Source organism: Oreochromis niloticus, linkage group LG20 (assembly GCF_001858045.2).
Source record: "Oreochromis niloticus isolate F11D_XX linkage group LG20, O_niloticus_UMD_NMBU, whole genome shotgun sequence".
NCBI classification, from domain to species: domain Eukaryota; kingdom Metazoa; phylum Chordata; class Actinopteri; order Cichliformes; family Cichlidae; genus Oreochromis; species Oreochromis niloticus.
Genome location: NC_031984.2, coordinates 13,867,031 through 13,886,862, shown reverse-complemented (window position 1 = coordinate 13,886,862; position 19,832 = coordinate 13,867,031). Strand labels below are relative to the sequence as shown.

At 37.4% G+C, this 19,832-nt stretch overlaps 1 protein-coding gene across 1 annotated transcript; it reads right to left on the bottom strand.

The window, feature by feature from the left end:
• Positions 1–6,223: 6,223 nt before the first annotated feature.
• syn2a (synapsin IIa) lies at positions 6,224–18,333 on the bottom strand. Its single transcript, XM_019349548.2, has 11 exons — positions 17,754–18,333; positions 11,442–11,499; positions 11,240–11,331; positions 10,592–10,748; positions 10,302–10,391; positions 10,102–10,164; positions 9,838–9,980; positions 9,674–9,748; positions 9,190–9,292; positions 8,882–9,028; positions 6,224–8,706 (listed from the first exon to the last, which is right to left on the bottom strand). The coding sequence occupies exons 1-11, from the start codon at positions 18,092–18,094 to the stop codon at positions 8,572–8,574; spliced, it is 1,404 nt and encodes a 467-aa protein (XP_019205093.1). The 5' UTR covers positions 18,095–18,333; the 3' UTR covers positions 6,224–8,571.
• Positions 18,334–19,832: the final 1,499 nt, after the last annotated feature.

The window sequence follows — 19,832 nt, the reverse complement described above, 5'->3', positions numbered from 1 at the left end:
CTAAGAGCCTCCACAGCTCTGGAAAAAACTCTTTGGCCAGATGAAACTACCAGATTAATTTGTACCAGAATTTTAGGAAAAGAAACGTGTGGACGAGAAAGAAAAAAAAAATCCACCACATTAACTGTCAAACATGGTGGAAGCAGTCTTCAAGGATGGGCATACAAGGCTGCCAATGAAACTGGTTCATCAGTGTTGATGATGTGTTCAGGGTTATACACTCTGCTCAGATTCAGCCAAATGCTGCAATGCAAAACTGATTGGGGAGAATTTTGCACTGAAAGTGGATAAAAACCAAAGCAAACTGTAAAAGAAACTCAAGAGTTTTTCAAGCCAGAGAAGTTTTATGTTCTTCAAGGGCCAAGTGAGTCACCTTATTTCAGTCCAGTAGAGCATGGTTTTCAGTTACTGAAGACAAAACAAATGGCAGAGACTCACAAACAAGCAGCAACAGAAACCAGCTGGAGTGATGCTTATGGGTTCTTGACTTCAGGCAGTCATTGAGTGAATTATCATGAAGGTTTTAAAAATTGTATGTATATTTGAACTGATGTTAGTTTGTCCAGCCTCTGAAAATGGGGGATGGGGAGGAAATGTACAAAAAATTGAAGCCATCCTTCAACAGTAAATTTGATTTTTGTTAAATCTTTTGAACTCAAGCTGAAAGTCTGCACTTCAATCGCATCCAAATTGTTTGATTTAAAATTCACTATGGGAGTGTACAGAGACTAAGTTATATAAAAAAAAGACTTGACCAAAAACTGCATATTGATTAAAAATACTTTTAAGTCCAGCAATGAAAGCAGGTGATGTAGACATTATTACTATTGCCTTAATTCTTGTTCACTAGCACAGCAAAATCCCACACATGTGCAGGAGTTTGTGGCATGCTGTAATGTTTGCTGTAGCAGTGGCAACGTGGTGCAACCTCACAGGGGATACAGTCCAGACACACCACCAAGGGATTCCACCATTGGCTGATGACACTGTGCACTGTATAGCCACTGGCAGACTCAGTGGAACAACAATCATTCAGCAAGGGAGGGACATGTGGTGGAAAGAGAGAGGACAGTTATATTTTGTTTTAGTGTAAACATCCAACGTGCAGTTCCTGCTGGGCAGGACCACTTAGTTGGTTTAGTCCCAAGAGCAAATTTATAGTAAATATGGGGAAAAAATGACCATTCTCTAAATGTGGAAAGTTTTGTTTGTATGTGGGCCTTTGCATTGAAGACAGCAGGAAACAAGAAGGAAGCTCTTTGAGTTCTTCTGTTGTTTTCCTCTAAATGATGTGTTCAGAAAAGCCCAGCACAGGGGGGAAATACAGAATGACGTGATCAAAGGTAGAGCAACACAACAAGAGCAAACTCCTAGGTCAACCACCAGTCATCTATTTTTACAACAGATCTGCTATATGTGTTTGTCTGTTCTATTTCTGCAACCTGACAAGCCACACAAGCTGGTTAAAATGAAGTCAACAGATCCTAACTGCCCTACTTTCCTGGCTTACAATAGCACCATCTACTGGTTTTTCCCAGGTGTTGATAGTTGTCAGTAGAGGAAGATGTAATGTCATCAGAAGGTATGTACTTTATCGCAAAACACCCCTATTGGACAAATATAAAATGCGATATCATGATACACCGCTGCATTAATATTTTTCTGATGTAGCAGGGTGAGATGAGTCTGCAGTCTTTAAAACTACTACTTTAGTTTTAAAGACTGCACTTGGTTGCGTCCCAGGTATGTGGGTCCAAGGACCGAAATGTATCTTCTTCTCTTTTTTTCTTGGTCACAAAAATTTTTCAGGTTAAATTTATTATTTTTATTTATTAAATCTATTATTTTGGTAGAAATGTCCTCACTTATAGACATCCGAATTAACCGGATAATCTTTTTGGTGAGGGCTCACATGCTAAAAAGGTTGAAAAGAATGTTTTTCATTGCCAGTGCACAAAAGAGTATTAAGAAAAAAAATTGTTTATTTGTGAATAAAATTGGAATTTTGTGCTAAAATTCAAAATCCTATTTTAAGAAAAAAGTTAAAATGTGGAGATTAAATCTGTTGTTTCAAGTCAAATATCTACCACAGATTATACCTTCTATAAAATGCCTTTTGTGCATGAGTTGGTGAAATTGTACTTCAGAATCAGTATTGGTAACAGGGAATTATAGGTTTAAACAGACAGAAACTAGAAATACTTCAAGGTAAAATACAGTTAGAATACAAGCATTTGAATTTAATGAACTGCCACTGTAAGTATTTATAAATACAAAGAGAGCAAAGTAATAGCTGGTCTACAAATGTTTTTCCAAAACCTTTTAAGAAAGAATATGAAACCTATTAGATCATCCAAAGCAGAACACCAGAAACCATCACTGCCCTTTAGACAGAGCTAATGTAACAAAAAACAAAGCAAAACAAAGCCTATTAATAATGCTTTGTGATAAAAACAGTCCATTAAAAAAAATCACGAGGAATCAATCATATGTGGATAAGCCATGGATCACAAAGGGTATAGAGAATGCATGTATAAAGGACGATGCACTATAATAGGATGTTTTTAAAAATAGAACAAAGTAAAATACATTAAAATAAATAAATATTTAGTGACTCAGTGAAAGGGAATATTAACAAGAAATTTTTGAGCAGTATAGCAATAACTTAAGAAACATGGACAGTTCTTGACACCCTAACTAAAAAAGTAGTGAAAAAGCAAACTGTCCTAATTACACTGTAAAATAATATAGATAAAACCAAAGATCTTAATAATTAACCTGTCCTTTTCTTTGTAATTGTGGGCTATTTCTTTGTAATTGTGGGCTATAACTTAGCTAATGAGATTGTGGAGAAGAGGAGATAAGATGTGAACTTAGGAAACATTAATTTAAAGAAAAGCAATAGTAAGGACAAATATGAAAAGGGGTGTATATCTATCTGAGGGGTAAATGGCCTGTATTTGTATAGCGCTTTACTAGTCCCTAAGGACCCCAAAGCGCTTTACACATCCAGTCATCCACCCATTCACACACACATTCACACACTGGTGATGGCAAGCTACATTGTAGCCACAGCCACCCTGGGGCGCACTGACAGAGGCGGAATAACTGTGACAAGCAAGTAAGACTGTGTAGTTCAGTATCTACATTAAAAATAAATAAATAAATAAAAATCTTAAATTATTATTTTCTTTGATCTTTGTTTTGGCGAGATCTACTTCAGTAAAAAATGTTGCCATCTGGAATATGCTTTACGTAAAAAAGGTAGCTGTAATAACCTTAAACTCCAGTCTACACCTTACAGCCTCCCCACAAAGACAGGCAGGGCACAACAAGATGTATTCTTCTCCGCCATTAGACTAATGCAGTTTCACAAATGACCTGAAAACATGTCGTACCAATCTTTGATTTATCTGATGACAGCTACTTGCCTTTCTCTTTCATGGGTTTTACCTTCTATAATTAATAAGTAATAATAAATAAAAAACAGTTAATTTCATTTTTTAGCTGCATAGTTGATCCCTGTATTCTTGTGATGCCAGTGAATGTATTCTGTGAAAAACTGAAGGTACACTATGCAGCTCAGGCGGCTGGTTATGCAATCTTACAAACTAAGACACTATATATAGTCTTTTTGTACCTCAACTCCACCAGCAGATGGCAACAATAAAGTTCAATATTTCTGTTCCTTTATTCTTTAGTTGATTTACAGAAACATGACCAGTCATGTTTGAAAAAAGTGCATTCTAGATCCAGCTCTTCACATAAGATGAAATATAACTTTTCATGGTCTTATATCATTGTAAACTGAATAAATTTAGATTTTTATTTGATAATAATTTATTTACACACTTAATATATTTTTATTAGGTTTAAAATTTTAAGTAGGACACTTTAGGATGTCACGTTCGGCATTTGTGGTGGTAATGTGTTAGTAGTTTTTGATTAGTTAATCCAAAAACAGTCAGCTTGATTGACAGGTTTGATTTAATTTAATGTATCCCCTTTATTCACATTTTTGTAAAATACTAAACAAAACATCTATATAACATGTTAGAATTGGGTGCAATTAATGACATTCAGAGATGCTGCTGTTTATTGCAGGTGACTTTTACATTTTCCTTCATTAGTGGTGATCCACTGTGATCTTCACCAGATGGTCAGTGCAGCGTGCCCCTACAGGCCACAAAGTGTTCATGTTGTGCAGCAGCTTGGCAGACAGCTGGCAGGAGTCTGGACAGAAGTTCCTCAGCTGGAGCTTCAAGAACCCACATTCATTCCTCTTGAGTTCTTCGGAAGCTTCATCCGGCCAGGTCAGTCTGCTGGTGGTGAGGAAAAAGGATCAGGACCATCTGTAAGTCTGACAAATACTGCCTGTGGAACATATTTTATCTGTGGGAGACAGCTAATATTTGTTCAAACAGACAAAATTAATCTGCTGTGCAAATATTGATATCTTCTAAAGTAAACAACAGACTTGATAGTCATCTAACTCCAGTAGAATTCATAGCAAAGCTATGCATCTGTTATAATGCAGGATGGCTTCTGCAGCCATGTCAATTATTCATGGATCATCTGTAGGCAGAAAAATGTATTAGTGCAGACAGTGTTCTGTGCAGCCACTCATATCAGGAAGAGAATGACCACACCAAGGCACAATATCAGTGAAAAAAAAAATATTATGTTCATAAAGACTTGATATAAGTCTATATAAGTATAGTTAAGTTTTTTTTTTTAATTTATAGAAGAGCATATTTATAGAGCATCTTCCAAAAAGTGTTGTTGTCTTACTGGAGAATTTTTCTTTCTGCTCACCTGATCTGAATCTGAGGTTGACACCGAATGTGTTTTTGTGACATCAAAGGCAGTCATGGTCTAACAACCATGGTCTGCAACATACAACATGTATTCTGAAGACTCCAGGGTTAATCCTTTCAATCAGACAGCAGATGCTCTGTATGACTAGAATGAGAATACAATATAGTCCTTACTACTAGTCATTACTTAATGCATAAGAAAGCTTAATAAGATACAAATAGTGGAATACTAATACTAGAAACAAATAACTGAGCTATAAATACAAGTGATGCATTCTTGTCCAAATTTTCTCACATACACCTCAAAGGTATGAACAGAGTTACAAATAAAAATTCTCCTGCAACCACCTTTTATGCAGAGTATTTTGTAATTATTGTAATAGTCATTTTATATCACCAGAAGACACAACAATGCAAGGTGCAAAAAGTACATATATGTCTATAACTGTAATACTGATGACAACAGATAACAGGTGATGCTAGTGTAGATAGCTAAAATACAACACTAGCTTTCCAATCAGAAAATCGAAAGTAAAATATCCTCATAGTTACACTTGAAATACATTTACTGTGGGGAAAAAAACTCTTGAGATTGCAGCAATTTTGTGACGATGCAAAAACTGAAAATGTACATTTTCATGTTTTCAAATCTTTATTTATATCCTTTTTTGTATATCTTGTTATGGTAGGCCTCAGAACACCAGGCACTTTTCTGTTTATCTTGCAACATGTTGAATGATACAGGTTGAAAATTACTTCTTTCTTTTTTTGTTCAGAAAATAAACTCCCTCTAGTTGCAGATGGGCTGTGTCTTCACTGAAAATGCAGAAAAAGTGCATTTCTTTCATTCCAGAGGCACCCCTCAGAGATTGGGATTTACTGAAAAACAGGAAAATCATAACCTTTTAGGTGCAGAGTCAATTAGCACGTGTGTGGTTGTGTGTGAATTCATGCAAGAGTATATTTGCTCTCTGAATAACTGAAAACTAGAGCCCTGATGTGAGCATTGATGGCAGAATCTATGTATTCTTATTTCATCTTTGGAGGTCATTGTGGTTTTTCCTGACTGTCATGCTCTTTTTTAGTGGTTTTGGTGATTTATAGCTCTGTGTAGATGGATAGAAGTGTTTTTATGGAGAAACTGAAGTGTTGGCTTCAATCCTGGAACTTTAGTGCACTGAAAATATTAAAGATTTTGAATCTTAAGTCTTTAGCTTAGATTTTCTTAGTGCAGTGTCTAAAAAAATCTGCTATGCTTTGGGTTTTTTAACACTTTATATTTGAGGATGAGCTTTAGAGCAGGTGTTTGTGAAAATATTAATTATGATTGTAAAGTGTATCACAGCTATGGAGACAAAATGATAAATGAAATCTTCATATGTGTTCATATGTAGAGTAGCCAGTTCTCCATGATTACTGTTTTATTCATTAACTTGTGTGATACAAATAAAATATCCCACATTCTCAACATATAAGACAAACAGCACAATATGAAGGCACAAAGCAGAGGAGATGTGTTATCACCATCTCTTTCACAATACAGATATAATTTCATGCATTGGAAGCATCGCAGTATGTGTGCTTAGCAGCTGAACTTTTGCCCACTAGACTGTGTAATTTAGATGAGTCTGTCACATTACCCAGTGTTTCCATAATGAATAAAATTATTAAAACATCATCGTAACACATACGAGGACACAGACCAAGCATGTATTGCAAAGGAAGCTTTATTGCCAGTGACAGAGGTGGAATTTCCAGAGAGGATTTTTTCCCCTCTACAATATATTGTCCTCTGATCTTGATACGAACAGCTCAACACTGGCCTCAAAAGTACCACGGTCTTTAACGCATACAGTTCACTAGGTCTGAAGACACAAGTTCCACCTCAACACAGTGACCAAATAATCACAATCACCGACCAAGGCGTCACCATGCAGCTATTACTGATGGGGTACCTCTGCATGTTCTTCCTTTGAAAATCATTGTCATGGCATACTTCCTATTAAACAGAACGACACATCCAATAAGCCGCAGGCATGGCTTTTACAAGGACACGCTCACAGTTACAATGGCACTTTATACAACTTAGAAAAAGACTGCACACAGAACTTGCTGAACATGTTTTATACTGTTGTAACAAACAAATTGTTGGAAAATGGTGCAGATTTATTTTTACAGTTGATTTGGTTGCTTTTTAGCTGTTACACCATTTATTGTATTGGATATACGAAATGGCTTCCACACAAAAGCCACTGGACAAGGATCGATTGTGTAAAAAAAAACAAACAACCCACTTGCCTAAACACAATTTAATGCATGGATGGCTATAGCTTTGTCGTATCAATTTGATGATTGGTTGGATTAAAAAAAATACATTATTCTTCTAAAAGAGTCAAAATGAATAAATAAATTATTGCAATTTCCAACATCTCAAAGGAATCTTTGAATGGCAGTAACGGGGACACAGTACTACTACCGGAATCCAGACTAAATCTCAGAGCACTTGCACTGTTGTCATGGCAACACCTCCAATGATAGCTGATCTCCAGAGTGAGAGAAAGGAATGGAGGGGGCAAATCATACATTACACAGCTTTTTATTATCAGAAATAATGTCTGCCTCCACACAACAGCTTGAATGCAGCGTCAGTTCACTGCTGTGTGACTTACAACAGGCAATTTGAAAACATAACTGTTATCTTGGAGCGCTCTGCTCTGATTAAATTGCACACTCCGTGTGACAACCGCAGAATTAACGGTCTCATCACTGGTACTTACGTTGTGGGTTACTGGAGTGCAAAGACTGATTAAAAGTAACCGATATGTTCTTTGGTTCAAAATATATAGAAGTTGTCTGTAGACACCTGCACACCTTCTGCATAATAAAATCATCAATACATCTTAGACTAATTCTATCATTGATTAAATATCTATTAAAACTCTGTATAATCTCTTCTCTAGTGAAACTAGTAATGAAAAAGAGAAAAAAAAAGATTTTGGAAAGGCAATATACTGTATGTCTCTACTGTATGTCTACACTTTATCCTGTACAACTTATAATATGCATTTCTTATGACACATTCACAATGCATGAATCACAGCGAACACAGCTTAGATAAATACAGCGGTGTAACAGCGATGTTACGTGAACATCCCACTTGATCAGACATTTATAACTGACTTGCACCTGCCTTTCTATCAATCATGCAAAACAAATTAAAAAACTCTATTTATTAGTATTAGTACGAAAATAATCACTACTACAACCATACACACCCACTTACTGTTTACATATTGAGATATACACAAGTTTCAAACTGTAGAGTCGTCCACAGTTTGAACAATATTTAAAGGTACACAAAACAAAAAGAAAAGGGGTGGGAGGGGCAAATGAAAGATCCATAGCTGGGTTAAACGAGTAGCACAGAGCAGCACTGAACTCAGTGTAGGCACAATCTGCTTTTTACATCATCAACGACAGCCCCAAAGAAAAACCACAGCTACTGAAACACAGGTGTCCTATAAAAGCACACTTAAATCAACAGGTCAACAAGTAGACAGTACATTTTGACACTGCATAGAGTTTAAAACACAGTCCAGGCCAGCACTCATCTGTACTGAGCTCACGCCACCAAAATTTGACTCTAGCTATGAGCATCCACACACGCACACACACATACACACGTCTGTGCATGTGTTCAGCAGGTACATCGCTGTTATCTAGACTCTCAGATATCCCCATTCTACTGGGTTACTCAGTTGGCCTGGACTGGTTTTGGACCCACTGCAACGCCATTACAGTCAAGAATGTACTGCAGACAACCTTGAGGCGGGCGCCCAGCACCGTTCTTGGTGGGTTCACCAGTAATCTCTCCCTTCTGCCCGGTCCCCTAAAAACAGAATTCTTTTTTTAGGAATTTACTCATTCAACAGTTAATTGGTGAAAAATTATAACAACTAAATAATTTTTTAATCTTATAGTACACACCACTGACAATATTCAAAAACAAACAAAACTAGCACAACGCTACTGCTTCTAACTGCTGTGCCTGTGTGTTGCTGTACCTGGGATGGTTGTATGGTGGTGGGTCTCTTGGGAGCATTAGCTTCTTTCTCCGCTAACTCGTTCATTTTTGCTAGCACCATGTCTGCAATGAGCTGTCGATCCTCAGCCTGGTGTTCACCTACCAGCGGCATGGAAGAACCAACCACCTGTGACAAGTGGAAGATAGTTACAGTAGAGAGACAGCAGAGGGCAGTGTCTTGTGAAAAGCTTGGCCTAATATAAAATGTGACATTCATGTCAAACAGTATATTCAGTATGTTTCAAATGCACGAGCTGACTTTTATACATGACAGTCCTAGACTCCTACCTCAGTGACGTAGTCTCTGCCATCTTTCCCATGGATAGCTTTAACTGCACAAATATCCAGACCCCCGAAAATCTCTGAGCAGGTGTCAACCCACATCTTGTACCTGAAAAAAAAAAAATGTAACTTGAAACCAACTAAATGCATTTAGGCATACAGACATCAGCTAAGAACAGGAAACTGAAGCTACACCAAAACTAAAAAATAATGCTTGTCTGATGAGTCTTAACTTCTGCTTTAATACTTATATTGCAGGGGCAGAAACAACATGAAAACATGGATCCATCCTGTCTTGGACTAATGATTGAGTCTGGTGGTGACAGTGCAATGATCAGGGAGGATATCATATTTATTTAATTAAAGGCCTTTAGTACCAAGTGAATATCATTTAAACACCACAGCCTACATGAGCATTGTTGCTGACCAACTATCCCTTTATAACCACAATGCTTACATAAACATCAAACACTGACTGTAGCATTCTCACCTATCAGTCATGGCCACTTGTTCAAGCATAGCTGAGCCCGTGTTGGTCTTCCAGTTACCAGATATGGAAGTTCTCCTGATGTGGGTAAAGTGCACAAATTAAAGCAATGTCAGCCCGTCTTCTGTTTTTGTTATAATGCCAAGCAACAAAAGTGTTCTACATACATGTAAGCTTTGTAGTCGCTGCCAATCTTCTGGATTCTGATATCGTACTTGGAGTCAATGAGAGGCTCTGTGGTGGTGTAGGTCTGGGTAAGAGCCACAACACTAGCTATGTCCTGGAACTTACTGTGGTTGTCCACCTTCACCTGTGCATAAAACGATTAGACAGAAAACAGTAAAATATAGAAAACAGATAGTTGTTTTAATGAAGAGTATATCCACTGTCTGCATACTTTCATATGATTGCAACAGGAACAATCTGTATACCTTTCCAATACCAGAGTGGGCGTGTCCAATCTTCACAACAACAGGAAATGATGGCATGCTTACCTAAAGTAATAAGTTATAATTTAAGTTATTCCTTACGTTATCCCTTCACACATTAACAACGTTTTTTTAATGTCAATAACAAATAAAAACATTTTCAATTTGTGCAGTAAAAGTGGGGGTGATGACGTGGTTCTCACCATTTCCTTGTAGTTAGGGTAAAAAGTCTGTTCGATCAGAGGGAACTTCTCAGGACCTAACTTTCTGCAGGTGTTGATAAGCTGGGCAAACTGCACATGCATAAAGGTAAACAGACATATATAGACATAACTGACAGACATACAAAAGTTGGAAATTGTTTCACAGAATTTTTTTTAAACTATATGAAATGCAATCCAGAACCAGGGCATTCAGAAAATTTCAGTGTTTTCATCCATCTGCCTGCTACCATTGTTCTAAGTAAACCACTGCCTGACTGCTGATTGCATACCGCCCACGGCTTGTCACACAGGTTGTAGATGGACTCGAGGGAATTGATGCTTGGCACACCACCATACTGCAGGCCAATGATCAGGTTGCGAAAATCTTCATTCTGGGTCATACTGAAGGCATGTTGACGAATGAGGACAAAGTCTGGCTTGAATGACCTAAAAAATAGAATTACAGCATAGATGTGGCAAGAACTCATCATAAAAATGACAGGCTGTTTAAAGTGTTGATAACAATGTAGATAAATCAGGTAGGGACTGTTAGTGTATATATACTGATTTAAAAAAAGAAAGTGAAAGTGACTTTGTCATTTTTGCTTGCAAAATAGGCAGAGCAGAGTGGTGAGCACTGTTGCTTGTAGGGTTTGCCTGTTCACACTGTGTCTGTGTGGGTTCTTCAGTTACTCTAGCTTCCCACAGTCCAATGCATGTTAGATTAATTGGTGAAGATGAACTATGGGATGTGAAGTAGATGAGAAGTGTGCAAAGTAAAGGGCTGCATGAATGTATGGTTAGATGTGACTTGCAGTCTAAAGTACTTTGAGTAAAACTAGAAAAACTCTACATAAACGCCAGTTTATTTTCATAGAAAATGTATTTAAAATAGTAGTTTTTTACATCTTCTATGTGTGTGTTTGCTTGTGTCTTACCTGACAACCTTGGTACCATTTCTCAGAACCTGCATGTTAACATTGCAGGTTCCATTCGCATGAGCTACGACATTGATCTCGTTGAATTCAGCCTAAGGAGTTGATCATTAGAAAAGAGAACAGTGCATTTAAACTTATGAACTCGCATACTCTGCACTCAATGCGTACTTGCAATGGATTTAATTTGGCTGATGAATCGTACCTGTTCCACTTTGATGTCATAATCCCCAAGTATTTTCTTTCCGCGGAATAATTTGGCCCTGGGTAAAAAGAAAGCATGAACTTCTAATGTAATCACAAATTCAACAACAGGATTACAGAGATTTCCAAAATAGATTCAACTGACTACACCTCTGAGTATAATGATCATATTAGTTTTTACTTTGCAACAAATATAACACAAAATATGGATCATAAATCACTGCTGAATATGTGCAAATGTGTGAAGTGCATGAAGTATTACAATCCAGACACGTCACTTTGTGGTTTTCTAACTGCAGATTTCCAACACCTTTCCCCCTCAATCTGGCAGGGACATCCATAAAACATTACAACACTTAAAAAACCGTATTTATAAAGCCAAGCCTTACACAGTCTACACAGAGGTGCAACTGAGCATTTCTGACTGCTTCGTCCAGTAGCAGTGGTGCCTACGGGGATAACACGGATGATGCAATGAGGCAACATTTACTGAATTCAAAGATTCCCAAAATGGTTGCACCTTTCAGACTTGTAATTCAGCTCTTAAAAATAAATGTGACACCCCACATTTTTCGTCACCTGCATCACTGCTGAAGAGGAAGTCTTATCACGGGGTTTTACGATTAAGGTGGATCAGTGACCGAAAACTACACAGGGATGAAAACTGCCAAAGCCTCACAGCGATTTTGTGCCCATTATTTCTGTGTCTCTTACTGATACACAGGGGATGGCCCAGACAAGATAAGCTGTGGCCACAGATACTACTGGGGCAAATCAATACTAAGGAGAGCACAAATAAAGATCCTTCCCTCAAGTTGCCATTGTTAAGCTTTAATTCTGGTTTGAATTTCCACAGGTTCAAGTTCACACTAAATCTAACCACCAGCTACTACAGTGCAAGTGTGCTACATAAATTATTATAGTGTCAAGGGGAAATTGTACTCTAGTAGTCAGTATAATCTTTTAATAATATAAGTTTACTTATGGTAGAATACTGCATGTAATCATTTGTGTTTAGAAGTATATAGTTGATGGCATATTGAAAGAATGTCTCATCCTAGGAGGTCTGTGTAGCATGAAGAGGGGGGTGCGTTCACTCCTCTTCAGAGTGCTCTGGCTTTCACACGCACACCCACATCCTGGGAGTGTGGGAAAGGGGCATACCTTCTTTTATTGTTTTATGATAGGATAAACGTATCTATGTCTGTTTTACTCTAAGTGCCTTTTGTTTAGATGAACTGCTGGACTTCCAGACCAGCAGGTTTAGGGAAGTCTTCACGGGGTCACACTCTGACCCCACACACACACACACACACACACACACACACACACACACACACACACACACACACACACACATATATACGAATCCACATCCCAATGTAATGAACAAAGACACCCACCGATGTATATAAATAAAGACCAGGGCAGTGGCAGGGCGCGAGTCTCAGAGCCCTCACTTCTGTGCGAGTACTGTGACTGCCCTTGCTTGCAAGTAACTAACTGCAGTGTGTGTTTCTCCTCTCTGATTCGAAGCTGAAGAAGTGTCTTAGAATACATCTCTTGACATATAGCTATATTCAAAGAAAATTTGTAGACAACATGACATTATGGTGGTGAAGTATATTTTGCAAACATGTTTTTCACTTCCTACTTGGTCTTCCTTTTCATTTGCATCACCCTCCTGTCACATAACCTGCACTCCCTGCTTATTTAACAAGGAGGAAAAGCTGAATAATTCATTCAAAATTTAATTAGAGCATTGGGATCTACTTGGCTGCTGAAGAAAACAAGCATTAAAATATGAATCACCGCACTAATATTTAGGAAAATGAAGAGCCTGCTTTGCACTGCAATGAATGCTCTCTGCCAACATACACAAAAAAAGATATCATTTCCTAAACATGATCCCTGAAATCAAGTGCATCACACACGATAAGTTTTATTTTGTACAAATAAGCTTTTTTTAAATAAATATTTATAAAAATAATATTTTTTAACATAAAGAATGACTGTATAGAAGAGGTGTTGTTATGTGATTGATTCATGGCTATTCACTGTGCAAAGAACTTCTCAGCTCAGCACACCGAAAAGGCCACCGATGCCAGACATTTAAAGAAGTGATCTTTCAATGCACTGCATTAATATGCATTAGAATGTGGCTGTCAGTCCGCAGCCCACATCTATACACATTCTGTGTCAAGTTTAGCTTTCGTCCAAAAACCAATGACTTCATTTTTATATAAAGCTATATTTATTTCTTCCTTTGGATTTGACTACTGGCTTCACACCTTTGTGCATACGGCTGCTCGGTTTGAAACGAGGAAGCATGACAGTAGATGTTTACATGGATCATTGATTTGTAAGAATCAACAGGGGTTCTTTTGCCTTGAATTAAACATGAGATAAAAAAACAAATAAGAAATTAATGTTTTGTTTTCAGTGATAACGCTTTTAAAACTACTTTAATCTGAAATATAAATAGGAAAAATGGGATATCATTGAAGCTGTGAAAGGTTACTCATGTAGGATCAAAAATGTTGTTTTCAATGGGATATTTTTTGCCCTTTGGATAAAATGTGGCAGTTTTTGCATAGCTTAGCCATTTTAAGCTCATTTAAGGAACTGAGACAAGAATTCTAACATCCTAACATTAAAAAAGTTAATATCCTCTGTCGAATATGAGCTATATTCATTCAGCACAGCCAAAATAGCATAAAAATATAAAATGGAATGGCACACAATGTCCCCAGGATCATCTAAGGTTTAAGGGGATGCTGGTTTTGGCTAAATGCTGTAAAACATTTGCCAAATTAAAGATTGCTGTGAAAGACATCTTTTCAGATGAGTCACTGAGGGCTTGGTAAGCCAGAATCCTTGCTGAATGTTAATGTCTTATTACTTTGCTTGCGTAACATTCACTCTCACATATTGGCAATTTCTGAACTAGATTAAGATCACAGCATCTTCTTCTGATATCAGATGAAACAGTAGACTAATTATTTTTTGGGGGTAATTTTTAACATTGAGCGATTCAATTAAAGAAATGCTGTTTCTGAAACTGAGCTACATTATATAGTGTGTGCAAGGAACCAGGGCATCTCAGCCATTAGTCTGATAAGTAAGACCATCTGCTCCTCCTGTCCTGTAAAAGCAAATTATAGCACAGCCTTCCTGGAACAAAATAAACAACTCTTCATGACTGACAGCCTCATCTAACAAGTCAAACACTGGCTGAATAACAAAAAGCATCAGTCTGTGCTCTGACCCTGGTAAACACCCAGATTTTATCGACACACTGTAAGTATTCTGCTTAGCTTGTTGAATGATGAAGAGAATAGCATGTCTATACTAATGTCTGCTGTTTTCTCTATATTCTAGATTTCGTGTCATTCTACGCTTACTGTGATTTCGTCTTTGCCCAGCTCTGGGTACATAAAAGACATGAGATGTCTAATAATAAAACATATAAGTTACAGGCAGTTAAATATGTTACAGAAACATTCAGAAGTGAAAAATGAAAAAAATATATAAAATGTAGGTATTGAATGTTTTTGAAAGTAAACAGAATTTAATGGTTGAGCCTTCTCACAGATGCAATTAGCCTGGAGACCTCTCTTGATTTCAATTGTGTCCTGGGCCAGCAGGTTCTCATTAATCTTCCTTACATTTGCAGCATTGTGCAGACAAAAGTCTGGACATCCTGCCACACAGTGAGCATGTAAGCAATGCAAAGCAAAAACTTACACTGTGCCGACATTGCAAAGGAAAACAAAACATGTATTAATCTAAAAACATCTTTTCTGAAGCTTTTTTCATGGAATTGTTCTAAGTTAGGGTTTTTTATGCCCTAAGCAGAATGAGTACAAACAAAACAAAGCAATCCCAGCCTACACTATGTAAACTGATTTATACTGAAATAGTGACTTTAAATCACTAGGCAAAAGGTCCCATAAAACCTGTCCCAAAGAAACAAAACCTAGTCAAACATGTAATACCTCCCTCGTGGTGATATTGAGCAGGCCTAAAAAAATAGATGCAGCCCTCAGAAAGAGGAAGCCCTTTGAAAGCTGATCTCCAAAGTGGCTATGCACTAGATGCACATAAAACAAGAATATGATTGCAACAACAGTTAACTGCACATGTTATGAACACTTCAAGCTTCAAAATGGATTTATCTGCAATATAGGTACCGTCAGGCCAGATAATTACCTAAGGTTTTTACACAGGAGCTTCTACATATCAGCTCCTGTTGTATACTGACAGAAAAAATAATGGCGCATGAAACATCCTATCAGCTCAACCTACATTATCCATATGAAAAGTCTTTGATGAAGGGCAAAACTTTAGTTTAATATATTATAGCTTGTTTCTGTGCCAGATATGCAGAGCAATATTTGATCTTCCTTTCCTCTCATAAGAAATATAGAGCAAGTGAATATAAAAGCTGGCATCCATCCTGCTGACGAGGGTCTTATCTTATTAACAATGATCAGGGTTTCTAATCCATTAATGGCCAGGCCTGCACAAATAAACACACACACAGTGGCATTTAGCTAAGGTTGATACATGATATAGAATAAAGGTAACATATTAACCTTCTGAGACATGATGTGTTGACAAGCTTTCCTTACTATATTTCTTCAATTATTGGTGTTTTCATCCATCCAGCGAGACATTTTCTTAACTGCTTATCCACTTTAGATACACTGGGGGGGGGGCTGAAGCCTATTCCAGCTGATTTGGAGGAATAACATACTACACCTTTGACATGGTCACTAATCATCCTACATTATATGGCAATTTAAAGCTTGCACCACTGGAAGAGGGTGGGTGGTGCATTTTCTCAATGTTTAAAGTGTGATTTAGAAAAAAAGTATTTTTCTGAGTAAACAGCAGCTAAATCTAATCCTGTTCTTTGAATTTCAAGGCACTCACAAATAACTGTAAGATATTTAAAGCCATTTCTTTGTTTAGACAATGAAACATTAGCTATTGCACTAGCTTTTGTTTTAAAGGGTTACACATGATGTGACAAGCATGTACACAACATCACGTCTTTAGTAAACAGATGCCGTGTCTAGAGGCTTTTTGGCAAGTGATATAGCTGAGGGTAATCTGTTGAAATCATATGAAATTAAAGTACCTAGAGATGAATAAACAAATTTCACATTGGTGAAAATACATGCAACTGCAAGATATCTTATGTGTAAATGTTTAAAAGTAAAGCAAGCTGATTTTTTTCATTCTTTTTAACTGTATACCACTGTATACTCCGTGGTATACAGTTAAAAAGGCATCAAAGGCATTAAAGAGTTAAGTTACAGTTCTATGCTTTCTATGTCTAGGTGGTAACTGAAAATGACTGGATATACTGTCACAAAAGGATGCAACGACTCTAGAAGACATGCTGCAGTGAAAAACATGCCAGCTGCGTAAATAAATGTTTGTCATGTGGTGAGAGAGTTAATCAAATATATTCTATTGTTTGACAACACGAAAAGTAATTTCCATATAAATCCATGCACACACTCATTTAGAACATTTTAAGTCCTTCAAGCAGTCGACTGACAAAGATGATTGCTTTAAGCTACCTCTGACTAAGATCCCCTAGGACACGGACACTGCCAGTACAACTGCTTAATGCCTTAAGGTTATTGAGGTTAAGGGTTGAGAAACATAGCTATGTTATACATTTTAATGTTGGACTCACAACTAAGACAACCGTATGCACCATAGGTTTAAGGTTTGTCATGTGATCTTCCATCAGTGAGCAGGGGAAAACCCCATTGATTGAGGGGAAGCACTGCAGTATTTAGGCTGCACACAGAAATAACATGCAGTTCTCAATGCTGCACAACCTGTGGAACACCATTCCTTTTTTAAAATGGTGAAAAATCACATTCCAGGGCAGTATTTCACCATTTCTAATTAATTAATCAGATTTTTGTACAGACAGATGCAAAACTAAATAAAATGATTAAACAAAGCATTTGCATTTATTACAAAAAAGAGCAAACAAAGGACAGTTAAGTCCTCCATCTTGGGATAATGGCATTACTGCTGAGAATCAGTGGATTGTTTTTGATTAAGTTTTGGCTGCCAGAGTGTATTATTCTGAACACTGGTATGGTGTAACATCAAACCACAGCAGCACTCCCCATTCATCTCTGCAGGGTGCTTGATAGAGATGTTGTTTCAGCAGTTCTTTAACCATTACCTAACAGCTATATGGCTGGAACATAGAAACAATGCCTACAGCAGCATAGGAATGATACAAGACAGACAATATAAGAGCAGCATTTTCTCTTACCACTCCTGTTGTGGTTCATCAATGACCAGGAGAATTTTAAACTTCTTAGGTGTCGTGACTTGGGTCTGCTCCACTAGCCCTGCAGAGGCAGCTGTCTGCTTAACAACGTTGGTAATGGAACTGAAGAAACCCGCTCCTGTCGATTGAACTGGCTGGGGTTTCCTCTCTGGAGCAGGGGAAGTGGCTGGAGGTGTTGGCCCAGATGTCGGAGACTTGGCAGGGGGGTTGGAGGCAGGTGGAGGAGGCTGAGCAGGATCGGGCCTCTGAAGGTCTGTCATGTAGCCATTGGGCAGGTTGGAGATGAACGTGCTGTCTGAGAGACGCCGACGCAAATAATTCATGGCTGCAGAGGAGCAAGAAGAAGAGTCAACAAGCACTGGGTGTGGAAAAGTATTGTGCCGAGAAGCCCCTGTTCTCAGTGGTACAGCTGATAATGGCTGAGCTCTCAGTGCAAACTCCCAACAAATGTATTCCCTCTCAGCTCAGTGGAGCATCCTTGAAGCTCCCCCTCACTGGCAGTGACGCTACACTCTCCCGTAGCCAATCACTTTACCCCGTGCTTTCCTCAAGCATTGCAAATGATGCTCTGGCTGTGCCTCTCCTTCCTGCTATCGCCCTCCACTCTCTCCTCTCTCTCCCCCTGGCATGCCTGCCTTTTCTACCCCTCCCCCATTTTCTATTGCCTTAGAGACGTCATCTTTTTTTGAACCAGAGCATGAAAAATAGAGGGGTTTCCAGTGAAAGTGCAAGAGGGTGTACTGTGTACTACATCACCCTCCCCTTACTCCTACTCCCCTTGTTACTCAGGTTCACCCTGCCCTCTGTCTGGGTGCTGTTTTTCCTGCTTATAGAATGCAGCCATGAAATCTAAAATGGCTGTTAGGACTGGTGAATGAGAAGGAGCGTCATCAGCCGTCCCTTGAGACACAAATTCATGCACTAAAACTCTCTGTCTTAATTGTTTAATGAATCTCTCTCTATGTAATAATTTCTCTTATTATAATTTACTACAATACTTGTTTAATTTAAAAATATTACAAACTTAATTGGCTAACATGTCTTCATTACGGGTGGCACAATTCATTGTGTTCATTATATTTTATATAAACGTTTGATGCTTATTAGAGCATAAAAACATTGCATACAATATTCTTAGCACTAATTATCACAAGGTTCACTAAAAACACAGAAATTTCTGTAAAGCACTTATTAATTATATCAGCAATAGTTATAAGACAAAACAAAAGACTACTTTTATTCAAAATACATATAAATTAGCTGCTGAAACTTGCTTAAACACTATGTATTAGGACAGGAGTAAATGCTTTTTGATAAACGTAACCTTCAGCACAGCTAATGGATGGATTTTTTTAAACAATTCAATAAATCAATAACTTGTGATGTGCAGTGGTAAAGGGTTGTTAAAGTGTAAAAAGATAGATTCAAACATAGGCACATATAAAAAAAATTGCAAGTCAGGACACTGAATCTTTATATCGCAGTGTGAGTATATTTTCTAATGAAGGGCTAATATTACTATATGACTTCATTCATCATGGCATGACAGCCCAACTTCAGTCCTGCATTTTAATGGTTAATAACAAGATAAAATATTAATATAATACTTTCTGAGATATAATGAGATACTTGCACACACCGTGTATATTTTATATGTTGTTTATGGCATTTCAAATTGCTAAATTTTTACATGGAATTAGTTTTATGCTTTATAAATATTTTTACAGAATCTGAAGATTTCCTCTAATATTAAAAATCTGAAATTGGAGGAAATGCCTCTGTTGCTTGGCAACGTGACACAACGGGTAGACTAATAATAATAATAATTTAAATAATTAATTCATAATTAAAAATATAATTTCTCATAGCTGTGCTTTACATGAGTAGTGCTGTCTTCTCTCAGTGTCTATTTAAAACTACAACTATAGTGTGCATAGGATAGGACGCTCATATTTATTGTATTGTAGTAAAGTAAACAAAAGAGTTCCACTGTATTTTTAAGTCATGTGTTAAGTCTACATTTTTCTATGGAATATAAATTTACCTTATGAATTGAATTTC

Excerpts from the sequence above, each read along its gene's own strand:
- syn2a (XM_019349548.2), bottom strand. The coding sequence starts at position 18,094 with ATGAATTATTTGCGTCGGCGTCTCTCAGACAGCACGTTCATCTCCAAC. Across the intron at positions 9,981-10,101 it reads CCCACTCTGGTATTGGAAAG|GTGAAGGTGGACAACCACAG; the intron begins GTATACAGATTG and ends TTTTATGCACAG. Across the intron at positions 9,029-9,189 it reads GCAGAGACTACGTCACTGAG|GTGGTTGGTTCTTCCATGCC; the intron begins GTAGGAGTCTAG and ends CACTTGTCACAG.